General features: G+C 41.3%; 1 protein-coding gene across 1 annotated transcript; it reads left to right on the top strand.

Moving 5' to 3' along the window:
- Window positions 1-4494: 4494 nt before the first annotated feature.
- Window positions 4495-9740, top strand: LOC123151331 (uncharacterized). The gene is made up of 4 exons (XM_044571060.1): window positions 4495-4787; window positions 6056-8604; window positions 8693-8780; window positions 8864-9740. Exons 2-4 carry the CDS (start codon window positions 6056-6058, stop codon window positions 8936-8938), a joined length of 2712 nt encoding a protein of 903 aa, XP_044426995.1. The 5' UTR covers window positions 4495-4787; the 3' UTR covers window positions 8939-9740.
- Window positions 9741-14231: the final 4491 nt, after the last annotated feature.

The following is a 14231-nucleotide window of genomic DNA, read 5'->3' as shown; positions in this document are numbered from 1 at the left end:
CTGAATTCAAAAAACTCTAGCAGTTTGAGTTCTACCATTACCACGAAAGTTTCATACCACGAACCGAACACCAAGAATTTGTGCCTACACCACCATTGTCCATCTCGTGGTTTTTTTTAACGATAAACAGTAGGGTAAAAACCCCACTGCAACTTTTATTAATTAAAACAAAAAGCATAAAGGTCTGTCACACAGGGCTTGAGGTAAGCCCAAAAAGAGGAAAAGAGAAAAGAAAACAACAAAAAACAAAAAATAGGGGAAGAAAGGAAAGAAAGAAGGAAAAATATAAAGCTATGCTACCCTAACCTAGTCCTAAAAAACTAGATTACAAGATAGACTCTAGCCAAGCTGAGAACTGTTGAGCATACTTTTTCTTCATCATGTATCTTAGGAGCTTCAACGCTTCCAAGTAAATGAATTTCCAACCCTGAAATGGGGGATTAATGTGCTCAAAGATTTTATTATTTCTGGATATCCAGATGGCCCAAGACCCTAGTATAATGATCTCCATGAAGAATGGTTTGTTAAGTTTATCTTTGAGATCTTGTAAGGCTTCCAAGACTGACAAGTTGTGTGTTCTATTGGAGCAGACAAAATCCCAGCATTGTGCTGCAAAGGGGCAACTCCGGAAAAGATGATGTGGTGTTTCCTCCTGTTGGCAGTTTCTAACAGCATAGTTATATTCTTCCAGCTCAAAATTCTTCCTTCTCAGTAGGTTTCTTGTGTTGACTCTGCCATGCAGTAACATCCAGACGAACACCTTATGTTTTGGTTGACATGAGCTCTTCCAAATCCAACTGAAATGGGGGGTGTTTGCTTGTAGCCAATTAACACCTTGTATGCTTTAATTGAAGAGTAGAATTCATTACCCCATATATAACTCCATGTATCCCTCGGCTCTAAGTGTTTTGAATTTCTCAGTGTGATGCAAATATTCTCCATTTCCAGAAATTCCTCATAAGCTTGAGTTGTCAATGGTAGATGAAAAAGATCTTGTAGGTATTCAGTGTGGATAATTTGATTGACATTTATAGTTGTATCTCTAGAAAAAGAATGCAGGTGAACAAACTTGTGTTTCAGAACAAAATCATGCCAACAATCATCCCAGAAGAGAGCACTTTTTCCATCTCCTACATTGCATCCAGCAATAGCTTTGTACTGATCAATGAGTGCTAGATTTGATTTCCACCAAAAAGATCCAACTCTATTATCCCCTGGTAATTGCCCATTATTGTAGTAAGTCTCCCAAATAAAGTTTACTCGGGGTATATCATGTCTGTTAAAAAATTTGTGATGGTTTTTCATAAGCAGGGTCTTGTTTTGTGTGAAGATATCCATAACACCCAGTCCTCCGGCTTTTTGGTCTGCAAACTGTCTGCCATGCTACTAGAGCTGGCCTATGGTCTTCTAAATCAGGACTTCTCCACAAGCAGTGTCTCAAATATTTGATTATTTGTTGCTTAATGGTGATGGTTACATCCAGACAACACATGAAGAAAATTGGGAGGGATGCCAGTACTGATTATACCAGAAGTAATCTTCCTGCTTGAGTCATGAAGGTAGAAATCTCAGCCAGTCTTTTAGCAATTCTTTGGACCAGTGGCAAACATTGCTCCATAGTTGGCTTGTAAATTCCCAGAGGCAGCTCCAAGTAGGTGAAAGGGAATTGACCTCTGGTACATTGCAAAGTGTTTGTGAAAATACTAATTATGTCCTCTGCAATGTTAATGGGTACAATGCTAGATTTCCCACAATTCACTTTTAACCCTATTGCTGAAGCAAGTGTTTAACAGGGATTTGAGACAAATGAGCTGCATGGCATTTGCTTTCCTAAGGACCAAAGTGTCATCTGCATATTAGATTATTGGGAAATCAGGGCATGAATTTACTTGCAATGGAGGGGTCACAATCCCCAGTCTCATGGCTCTGTTAAGAATGGATTGAAGTAGATCAGTAGCCAGTACAAAAATCAAAGGTGAGTAAGGGTCACCCTGTCTTACTCCTCTTTTGTAGTAGATTTTTTTCCCAGGGACACCATTGAGCATATCTGCATATGAGGCAGAAGTGAATATGTTAGTAGTCCAGGAGATCCATTTTTCGCCAAATCATTTTGCCCTGAGTATATCAATTATTGCCTGATGTTCAATTGTGTCACCAACATCTCCTCTCTTGATCTGTGACACTGATGGATATATTCATAGGCCCAACCAAGAAAATCCTGGATCATTCTATTTTTGAGAAAACCATATTGGTTAATATGGACCATCTGAAGGATCACACTTTGAAGTATGTTTGCTAATAACTTAGTGATGATTTTAAGTACTCCATTAAGTAGTGAGATTGGTCTAAAGTCATTTGGAGTGAGAGGCACTTCCTTTTTGGTCACCAAGGTTATGAAAGATGTATTAATGCTCTCAAGATTAACATTACCAGCATGGAAAGCCAAGATGAGTTCAGTAATATCTCCTTTAATAATCCCCCAACAATCTTTGATAAATTCATTATTAAAATCATCTGGGCATGGATATTTGTCATTTGGGAGATTTTTCACTACTTCATCAATTTCCTCTTGTGTAAAAGGTTGCTCAAAGTCTTGGAATATCTGGGGATCAACTCTGTGCTCATAGAGCTCATGCAATTCAAAATGCATTGTGTGGCCATTTGTTTGCCCTAGTCTATGCTTAAAAGCCTCCCACAAAATAGCAGCCTTTCCTTCCTGGTCAGTAATTTCCACCTGATCTTTATTTAGCAACATTGCAATCTTGTTGTGTCTATGATTGATGGAAGCTTTAGTGTGGAAGAACTTGGTATTCTCATCACCACACTTGACACCTTTAATTTTCCCTCTTTGTTTCCAATAAATCTTCTGATTATTTAGTACCACCAACAAAAATTCTTTTAATAGTGACCTGCAGTTTGCTTCAAACATTGTGAGATTCCTATATTCCTCAATCGTATCCCAAAGGTAAATACAAGTATTCAACTCTGCAATCTGCTTCTTAAGACAAGAGAGACTCTTGGCCCACAATTTCAGAGCTCTCCTTAAATTTTTAAATTTAGCATTAACCGTCTTAGTAGGGTATGTGAACCCCACAGGTATGTTCCAGGCTGCCTGCACAATGTCTTTGAAAGAGCTATGTTTCAACCAATAGTTTTCAAACCTAAAAACTTGTGACCTTGGCATTTTTGTTCCAATTTTGATAATGCATGAGAGGTGGTCATAGATTGGTTTTGCCAAAGGAAGAGCGGTTGTGTCAGGAAAAGGTGTCATCCAAGCAGCAGAAGTAAAAAACCAATCAAGTTTCCCCAGAAGTGGGTTTTCCTGCATATTGCTCCAGCTGTATTGCCTACCTTTTAGGGGTAGCTCCACCAAACCCAAATTGCTAATTGCCTCATTAAGAAGAAGGATTTGATTGACATCTCATCTAGGTTTATTTTTGTCGTCAGGTGATCTTATAAAGTTAAAGTCCCCCATGATTATCCATTCTATCTCATTAGGCATTTGAATAGAACTAAACCAATCTATGGACCTCTATTTTTTTCTCAGGATTACAAGGTCCATAAATATTTGTGAGAATCCAAGAGTGGTTAGTGGTGTTACAAGTGAACTGGACTGATAGAGAATATTTATTCTAAAATATCATTTCCCCATTGAAAAGAGCTCCATTCCATGCCGTCAGTATACCTCCAGAAGCCCCAATTGAGGGGAGAAATTCAAACTTGCTAAATCTTTGTGGACAGAATTTATGAATATATGCTAGATCAAAGGTCTCTCTTTTAGTTTCCTGAAAACAAACAATGCCAGCTGTACTTCCTTCAATTTTTTGCCTGATTGCTAACCATTTATTTGAAGCATTAATGCCCCTGACATCCCAATTCAGTATGTTCCATGTCCTGTTGTTATTCATTAACACATAATATCTGATTAATGTGAAGTAGCAAGTACCATCCCTTGGTAGTCTGCCCTGTATTGAACTGTTGTGCATTTTCAGAAATTGCCCCCCACCTACACATCATGGAGCAACATGATACCACAAACATGGAAACAATTTCCTTTCATAGCTTGCAAAATATGTTTATCCAACTGAGCCCTCATAGAGCAATCGTTAAAGCACATACACTACAAGAAACCTGCTTATCTGTGACGGTTTATGGGTGACGGTCATGTAATCCGTCACAGTGTGTGACGGTCCTCACTTTGCCGTCACGAAAACTGTCACCGATCAGTGAGCCGTGGATGGGCCTGCGTTGGGAATCCCAGTAATGACGGCCCGACCGAAACTATCACGCAAATCGTCAGGGATTGAACAATTGGGCCTGATCGGGCTTAGTTTTTATTTTATATATATATAAGTCAGACCGTCATGGATTACCACTTACGCTGACGTGGCGTGCATCGCCTTGTGTCGCCCACATGTCAGTTGGATAATACAAGAGGATTAAAAAACAGTTCGTGTATATTCCTCGATTAGCCTGAGACCAGAAGAACGAAAAGAAAACCACCGCTCAATCCCCTCGGCCCTCGGTGCCGCCAGCACCACCGCCGACTGCACCCTCGGCTGTCGGTGTCGCCAGCGCCGCTGCCGACTGCTCGGGCGAGGGTTCTTCGATCCGGCGAGTTGGGAGTGTGGGCGCCATCTTCCAGATCCTGTCCAAGTCGCCGCCAGCGCTGACGAGCCAATCACCAACCGCCGCCCACCAATTGTCTCTGTGTAGGAGTCAGCCACCGGTCGCCGTTTCTGCAACAGTCACTCCTCGTTGCCATGCCTCAACATCGGCCAAGTTAGGTACGTCTCAGATTAAAATATGAATTTGATCTGTTTCTGAACGCTTGAGCGTACAGAGAGAAATAAGATGGTTTTCTCCTTGGATTGTTATTCCATTGTACTAGTTGATTTATTGAGCCGAATGTCTTTTTGGGTAGTGCAAATTCGAGTGGTGCCGTTCAAAAACAAATTCCTCTTGGTGATTCCAGTGGTGTTGATAGACTGTACAATAGGAAAAGTACTTTGCAGTCACCATGTTCTCAGTTTCTCACAGATCACCAATATTGTGTGTTAGTACAGACTAGCCAATTCGTATTAAAGTTTATCGGTTTGAACTAATCTACATGTAAGATGGAGCGACTGTGTCGTAGCTCATAATAATACTACCAGTCGTTAGTTGTATCTACATGTAAGATGGAGAGATTGTGAAGTTTCAGAAATACACCTACTGGAGTATGCCTCAGAAATACACCTACAGTTTGTTCTTTTTTAGCCATATTCATTCCATTAACCTGACACTGCACCATACATCGCAAGAGCATCTGCGACTTTATTACATACCCTCGGGCAATATGAAATGCGAAAGAAACTAAATTTTAAACAAGCAAAATATTTAATCTCCTTGAATAGGATCCCATTTATTGCCAAATCAATATTAACCTTCAGTACATCATATCCTAGAGGAATCCATCTGTCCTGTAGCAGCATAGTAGTATCCTTCTTTTCCTCAACCAACATAATATCCTATACTACACTCTTGACTCGCTTGATTACAGTTGTGGTATTTCTCAGCGGCTCGCCTGCGTTCCTTTTATTTCTCATGTCACACCACACCCAAAGCATCGTGATGCACTTAATTTTCTTTTCGTCAGGTACCGCTAGAATTTTGGTAACTAGCTCCTTCGGCCCCTGCTCATCCAGAAGCTGAATTCTTATTTTGCTCTAATTGCATCTCCCTCCATAGTGGCTTGACATTTTTGCATCAGTCCATGTTCTTCCGAGCTGCTGCCTACTGGAGTATGCGCTTTTATATAACTTTATGCAAGTGATGCACCTGGTACTAGACTCATAAACATGTAAATTTTGCTATACATTTGTGTTGTGATTTTGTACATTATGTAACAATAAGTGAACTTGCTTGTCCTCCTCTGTGCAAGTTGTTTTTGTAGGTCATGTATCTTACTGTGAATTGATGTTTTGCAGAGCATGTTTCCTGGGAACTACTAGTAAACATGTTTCCTCATTGATTATTTACCTTTGATTAAGTTGGTCTTTTTTCTATAATGCAGATGGATAGATCTTGGATTCGTGGCACACTGTTCTCTCGAGAGTACATCAATGGTGTCAAAGAGTTTATGAACTTAATTCAAGCAAAATTCAGCGAGGATGAAGAAATACTATGCCCATGTAGAGAATGCCTTAATCGCAAATACTGGCATCAAGCTGTTGTGAACAAGCACATATTGACGCATGGCATGGAAAGTACATATACTCGCTGGATATATCATGGAGAAGACTTCAATGCAGATGTTATTGAGCATCCTGTTGATGTGCATGACTCCGAGGATGGTAACAACGGTGCTGACCGATTTGAAGAGATGTTTGGCGACCTATGCACAGCAATAGAACAAGATCAGAAGGAAACTAAAAATGAAGACGGTAACAATGATGCAAATCCTTCTAAGACTGAGTCCTTTCTGAAGAACGTGAGGAAAGAGTCAAAGCGGCACCTTTATCATGGTTGTACCAAGTTTTCAAGGTTCTCATTTGTGGTGAATCTTCTTCATTTGAAGTCATGCCATAGGATCACAAATAGTGCATTTACTGACATTTTGAAGCTACTGGCTGAAGCATTCCCTCAACTCAATACACTCCCAAAATCTTATGACGAAGCAAAGAATCTTCTAAAGGAATTAGGCCTTGGGTATGAGTCTATACATGTGTGCATCAATAATTGTGTTTTGTTCAGAAAGCAATATGCCAAGCATGACAACTGCCCAGTTTGTGGCATGTCAAGGTGGAAAGAACCTGCTAGAAAGAAGATACCACAAAAAGTTCTGAGGCATTTTCCATTGGTGCCTAGGCTGAAGAGGATGTTTCTTTCCAAAAAAGCATCAGAGGAAGCACAGTGGCACAAGCTAAAGAGGCAACCCAGTGAGAAGGGAATGAGCCATCCAGCTAACGGTGATGCGTGGCAAGATTTTGATGAAAAATATCCAAAATTTGCAGAAGATGCCAGAAACATGAGGCTTGGCATTGCCACTGATGGGTTCAATCCTTTCGGAAACTTTAACACAACCTATAGTATGTGGCCTGTATTTGTGGTGCCATACAACCTTCCACCTTGGGCATGCATGGATCGGTCAAATTTCATGATGGCTCTGTTAATTCCAGGTCCTAAATCACCTGGCAAGCACTTTGATGTCTTCCTACAACCACTTGTAGAAGATTTACTTGAGCTTTGGAAGGGTGTGCGTACATATGATGCTCGTGAAGGAAAAATGTTTGATCTTCATGCTGCAGTTCTATGGTGCATTCATGATTACCCAGCTCTGAGCACTCTTTCAGGGCGTACCACAAGAGGCTATGTTGCATGTATTCATTGTAATAAACACCCTCTTTCCTACGGCCTAAGGCACAAAATTGGGTATATTGGGCATTATCGTTTCCTTCCAAAGGGACATCGTTTGCGAAGAAACAATGAATTTGTTGGTCTTCATGAACGCAATGATGAGCTAGGTAAATTCTCAAAGGAAGAGCTACAAGCAGAATTGGAGAAGGTTAGACCTGGGCGACAAGAAGAAAGCACGAAAAGAAAGCGTTCTGACTTGGGCAGCAAGAAGGCTCATGTGCCAATTTGGAGTCAGGGGGTTTGTTTGTGGGATTTGGATTATTGGGATAAATTAAAGCTGAGACATAATCTTGATGTCTTGCATATCGAGAAAAACATTTGTGAAAACCTCATTGGGACAATTCTCAACATGGAGGGGAAGACGAAGGACACACTTAATGCTAGGCTTGATCTCCAAGATTTGAAAATTAAAGAGGAGTTGCATTTGAGGAAGGATGGAAACTCATATGAGATGCCTCGGGCCCGGTATACCTTGTCTAAAGAACAAGTGGTTGCATTTTGTCAATTTTTACGGGAGTTAAAGTTTCCAGATGGGTTTGCTTCCAACATATCCATATGTACAAGTGCTGATGGAACCAAGGTCCAAGGCCTAAAAACACATGATTGTCACATTCTTTTTCAAAGAATCTTACCTGCTGGCATGAGAGGATTTCTGGATAGTGATATATATGAAGCAATAGCTGAGTTGGGCAAGTTTTTCAGGGAATTGTGCAGCAAAACTCTTAACAGGGATGTGTTGGCTGAAATGAAGAAAGAAATCCCTGTAATTTTGTGCAAGCTTGAGAAAATTTTCCCTCCTGCTTTCTTTGATGTGATGGTGCATCTTACCGTACATTTACCCGAAGAGGCATTACTCCGAGGTCCCATACAATATGGGTGGATGTACCCAGTTGAAAGGAGGTTGTATACTTTAAAGAGGTATGTGAGGAATAGGGCAAGACCAGAAGGTTCAATTGCTGAGGCATATATTGCCGATGAATGCCTGATATTTTGCTCCAAGTACATGGATGATTTCGAAACCATATCTTATCAGAAACCAAGAAATGTAGGTTATTTAGATGAAGAAGCCTATGGTGTTGACGTTTTTGGACATGGAGTAAATTTTACTTCAGGATATGAATATCAATATGTATATGACAGAAAAGAATTTGATCAAATGATGTGGTATGTGTTGAACAATTGTGGTCAAGCTCAGAAATATATCGAGTATGGTCCCACTTCTGAACTTGCGTATGTTGCATTTTTGTGGTACACATGTATTCTATTGACTAATATGTTTTATCCTATTTTACAGAATGTTCAGAGATGAGTTAAAAAGAAAACGGGTTCCAAACATTGATAAAGATCTTCAGAAAGAATTCCAGACATGGTTCAAGAACTATGTTAGTTTTCATTCACATCTAGTTATAATATTTGGTTGTTAGACTTCACTACAGTTTCTAATGTATGAATTTGTGTGTTGTAGATCATGAGGTTGCGGGATGAACACAGCGAAGAAATAGATGAAGATCTCTTTTCCTTGGCATGTGAACCTGATTGAAGAGTCAGAAAATACTCATCATGCATAGTGAATGGTATTAGATATAGCACTGTTGACCGTGATAGCAACAAGAGAACACAGAACAGTGGAGTCATGGCCGAAGGTGAACATGCCAGTAAGGTCATAGATTTTTATGGAACATTGAAAGAGATCATCCAGTTGGACTATAACTCCAACGATAACTTGGACGGCAGGTCAGTTATTTTGTTTAAATGTGACTGGTTTAAACTTGATGGAAAGAAGAAGGAGCTAAAAAATGACCGGTTTTTCAAAAGCATCAATGTTGAAAGTTTATGGTACAAGGATGATTCTCTTATTCTGGCTACTCAGGCAAGAAAGATCTTTTATTTTCCAGACACAAAGTATGGGAAAAATTGGCAAGTTGTGCAAACATTTGACCATAGGCATCTCTTTAATATTAGTGAAACTGAGGGTGCACCTTTTACTGGTCCTGCATATCAAGAGGAGGAGTGTTGTGATGAGGAGGGTACGAGAACGTCGGTTTCTGAACATATATCTGAGAAGCCTTTGCATAGAGACAATGAGCAAGGCATTATTTTTGAAGCTGATGTAATTGCACGCTTGATGAAAGAAAATAACATAGAAGTGTATGAAGGTGGCAATGAAGATGAATATGATACAGGAATGGAGTATTGCAGCGAAGACGAAGGAGGCGGCATGATGGATGTTGACAACGATGATGAGTAGATGATTTACATTGATTTTGTGTCAGATTTTGTGTACTTCCGTTTTTATCGAAAGATGTTGTGTCACTTTTGTTTTACTGAAAGATGTTGTGTCACTTTGCAAAACCTACATGATGTGGATGTTGTTATCTAAATGTTTCTGTTGGGAGATGATTGTTAGCTGCTGCACACTTGAATTTTTTCTGTGTATATTTGAATCCCTTATGTGGTTTCTTCAGTGCATACAGTATGTGTATCTGAATGTTTGCTGTGCATATCTGAATGTTTGCTGTGCATATCTGAATGTGAGCAGCCGAGAGCAACGCACCAAGTCAGACACCTCGTCTGGTTAGGCGCGCGAGCAGCCGAGAGCAATTCATCTCCCTCCCCGGCCTCATTAGTAATTAACTTCTCTGTTGACCCAGCATGGGCAACATACGAACTGTGGCGCATTGGCAACAGGTTGTTTCTCCCACTCGGAAGGTCGGGGATCGAATCCTGCTACCAACGTTTTTCCTCACTCATTTTTCTCACCCACCTCATCCCCGTGTATGTCTTCATGGGCCGGCCCGCGGGGCGTGGCATCTCTGTCTTTTTTTCCATTTCGTTTTTTTGTCTTTTCTTTTCTTATTTCTGTTTTTTATTTTTTTGAATTAATTCGAGATTGAAATTTTAAAAAAGTTGCGACTTTTCGAAAAAATGGTCGAGAAATCATAAAATGTCTACTGATTTTAAAAATGTTCGAAAAACATAAATTTTCGTGGTTTCAAAAAATGTCGGTAATTCTACAAAAAAAATGGCAAATTATAAAAAAATTACAATTTGGAAAACAATTGTTGGGAAATAAAACCATGTTCCTGATTTTGAAAAAATGATCATGTATACAAAACATATTCATGAATCTAAAAAAATATCCATGAAATTTTTGAAAATTCTCAAAAAAACAACTTTTCTGTGAATTTCAATTTGTTCCCTAATTTAAAAAAAACCATCGATTTTACATGTGTCCTCGTGTGCGGTGAGGAAGATGTGGGTTGATCTGTTGCCGCTCGGCAGGTGACACAGCGACAACCACCTCTCCATACTACAACCTTCGAGTGGTGGGACACCCCAGTGTCCTTACCGCTTTTTTGCGTTCCTCCTCATCATGCAAGGTGTCGTCACACCAATCCAAAGTGCCAAGGCGTGATCAAGCGATTCTCGTCTTGTTTTTCGATGTGGGCCATAGTAGCCGATGATAGACACCAATCCTAATTATCTTCATATCTACACAAGCATCTTTGGACAATGAAATATTTCCTAATTAATCTCAACTATTTTTAGTTTTGAATGGCACAAACCGCACAGATTTGAACAAATTAAAGATCAAGAGATGAACTAAAGGAGTAAGGATTAATTGTGCACCTATGTAGCCATGGAGGATCTTGTTTAATCCTCTTCTAGTTTCTGATTGGAAACTGGAGGAATTTCGCCCTGGCCCGCGGGGCGTGGCATCTCTGTCTTTTTTTCCATTTCGTTTTTTTGTCTTTTCTTTTCTTATTTCTGTTTTTTATTTTTTTGAATTAATTCGAGATTGAAATTTTAAAAAAGTTGCGACTTTTCGAAAAAATGGTCGAGAAATCATAAAATGTCTACTGGTTTTTCCTCACTCATTTTTCTCACCCACCTCATCCTGGTGGGACACCCCAGTGTCCTTACCGCTTTTTTGCGTTCCTCCTCATCATGCAAGGTGTCGTCACACCAATCCAAAGTGCCAAGGCGTGATCAAGCGATTCTCGTCTTGTTTTTCGATGTGGGCCATAGTAGCCGATGATAGACACCAATCCTAATTATCTTCATATCTACACAAGCATCTTTGGACAATGAAATATTTCCTAATTAATCTCAACTATTTTTAGTTTTGAATGGCACAAACCGCACAGATTTGAACAAATTAAAGATCAAGAGATGAACTAAAGGAGTAAGGATTAATTGTGCACCTATGTAGCCATGGAGGATCTTGTTTAATCCTCTTCTAGTTTCTGATTGGAAACTGGAGGAATTTCGCCCTGGCGGCGATAGGTGGAGACTCGAGCATAGAACGGGTAGAAGGATCTCCTCGTGTTGTTGCCGCTCATCTGCACGTCCGGTCTGCCGGCAAGTGGCTGCCTGTCCCGGCGTCCCCTTCCCTTCTGCCCTTCTCGATGACGGCGCGATGGAGACTCGGATAGATCAGCAGGCCCCTTGCCGCTGCATGCTTCGGTTTAGATCAAAAAGCGGCTAAACGAAGAGGTTAGCGATTGTGTTTTTAGAAACAGGAGGTTAGCGATATCTGCGTGACTACGTGCGTAGTCCAACATGGGCTAACAATTTTCTTTCTGTTGTGCTTTGCCTGAAATGGGATTGGGCTGTACATGGGCTGAGCAGTGGAGGCTTAATGTTAGTTGCAAAGGCCGAAAGAGATAGGGGGGCGACGCACATTACGGACAGTTATGGAAGCCAAAAAAATCAGCGATCAACTCATCCACATCAAGGTACGACTCGATCGATAGGGGGGTCTCGGCCCCCCTCGTCCCCCCCCCCCCCTAAATCCGTCCCTAGATACAAGAATGTACATGTGTCCTCGTGTGCGGTGAGGAAGATGTGGGTTGATCTGTTGCCGCTCGGCGGGTGACACAACGACAACCACCTCTCCATACTACAGCCTTCAAGTGTTGGGACACCCCAGTATCCTCACCACCTTTTTGTGTTCCTCCTAAGCATGCAAGGTGTCATCACACCCTTCTGAAGTGCCAAGGCATAATCAAGTCGATTCTCATCTTCTTTTTCGACACGGGCCATAGGAGTCGACGATCCAAGATTGTACATGTCTCCTTTTGTGTGGTGAGGATGCCGGTGTCATGGCGATCGATTTGAGAAGGCGTGTCGGTAACTAACTTCATTGGAGTTGGCTAATACATAGCATGTAAATAAACATATGCTTTACCAATTCTAGTAACAAATAAAATGCTTGTGCTATATATATATATATATATATATATATATATATATATATATATATATATATATACATCCTTTGTAATGTTCTAAATATCATTTGGTGGCAAGAATACCCGCGCACATGTACAATTTTAGCTCCAACGGCGCCAAGCCAAAAAGTCCACCATCGTAAATTGACCGAATGACCCATCAAGGTGCTTGACAATTGCACAGAACCATTCTTCCACCAGGTGCCATCCGAAGGGCATGTTAGTAATTTGACACGCAAGAAATACTTAATCCCCACCGCACGCCCGCCCCTACCCCGCAGTTCGCCAAATCCGCTCCCCATTCCCCTTTCGCCTCCACTGTCGCCGGCCACCGCTTCACCTCCTCCACCACCGGCCACGACTGTCCTCCCTCTTCCACATCCACGACCAGTCATGACCCCATCCCCACTGCCGGCCAAGAACCCCCTCCTCCCCACCATCCGCCTCCACCGAACCCTAGAACACGCCGTCACCTCCTCCACCGCCGGCCACCGCTTCATCTCTTCCACTGCCAAGCACGACTGTCCTCCCTCTTCCACATCCACGGCCGGTCACGACCCTACCCCCACTACCGGCAAAGACCCCCTCCTCCCCACCATCCGCCTCCACCGAACCCTAGAACACGACGTCACCTCCTCTACCGCCGAGCAAGACTCCCTCTTCCGCATCCACGGCAGGTCACCACCCCACCCGACTATCGGCCAAGACTCCCCCTCCCCCCTCACCTTCCACTCCACCGAACCCTAGAACCCCGACCATGGGGAAGAAGACGGCAGGAAAGAAACACCGAGGAGACAAGACAGAAGTAGCAGGTATAACCCCTCCCCATGCCTTTAATATTCTCTGTTTTTTCTTGTGATTCTGGTTCTAATATTGTACTGCTAGTGTTCTGGTTCTAGTAAATACTGCAATGGCCAAATCGATAGTGCTTCTGGTTCTAGCCAAATTGATAGTGCTTGATTTAAATACACACTGAACATTTTTATGGTGCTAGTGCTTCTGGCCAAATTGATAGCGCTTGATTTAAATTGATAGTGCTTCTGGTTCTAATACAATATACAAATTGGTAGTGCTTCTTGTTCTAGTAAATACTACAATGGCCAAACGCCTCTGGGTTTTGCCAACACTGAAGAATACCAAAGTATTTGTATAGTGTTGTATTTCTTGCCTACAAGTTCTAATATTGTGGTTTCTTAATACTATGGTTTTCTAAATATTGTGCATCCAAACATAGCCGAATAAGATCCTTGTGCTTCCAAGTGTAGATTTGGTTCCCGTATTGATGCAAACTCAATAAAAACAATAATTTGTTATTACTCTTATGCACATAGTAATTCGTGTTTACATCTGTACTCGTCTTAGAACGACCACTACATCCTATGGAAGTGTCGCGCCTCAAAACGTTCATGAGGAACAATGCAAGGCTCCAATCACTTGGACTACCTACATTATCAACATTGTTTGCAAACAAAGATGTCATTTCACCTGAAAAAAGAAAGCCCGAGCATACTTGTGCTGAATCTGAAGCTGAGTACCATCCTAAGGAGGAGGACACCAGTGAAGGAGACTTGTCTGATGATAGTTTAATAGATGAGAGGG

The sequence above is a fragment of the Triticum aestivum genome, chromosome 7A, assembly GCF_018294505.1.
Source record: "Triticum aestivum cultivar Chinese Spring chromosome 7A, IWGSC CS RefSeq v2.1, whole genome shotgun sequence".
Lineage (NCBI taxonomy): Eukaryota > Viridiplantae > Streptophyta > Magnoliopsida > Poales > Poaceae > Triticum > Triticum aestivum.
The sequence above is the reverse complement of the archived record's forward strand: the minus strand, read 5'-3'. Positions and strand labels throughout refer to the sequence as shown.

Excerpts from the sequence above, each read along its gene's own strand:
- LOC123151331 (XM_044571060.1), top strand. The coding sequence starts at position 6,056 with ATGGATAGATCTTGGATTCGTGGCACACTGTTCTCTCGAGAGTACATC. Across the intron at positions 8,605-8,692 it reads CAAGCTCAGAAATATATCGA|AATGTTCAGAGATGAGTTAA; the intron begins GTATGGTCCCAC and ends CCTATTTTACAG. Across the intron at positions 8,781-8,863 it reads AGACATGGTTCAAGAACTAT|ATCATGAGGTTGCGGGATGA; the intron begins GTTAGTTTTCAT and ends TGTGTGTTGTAG.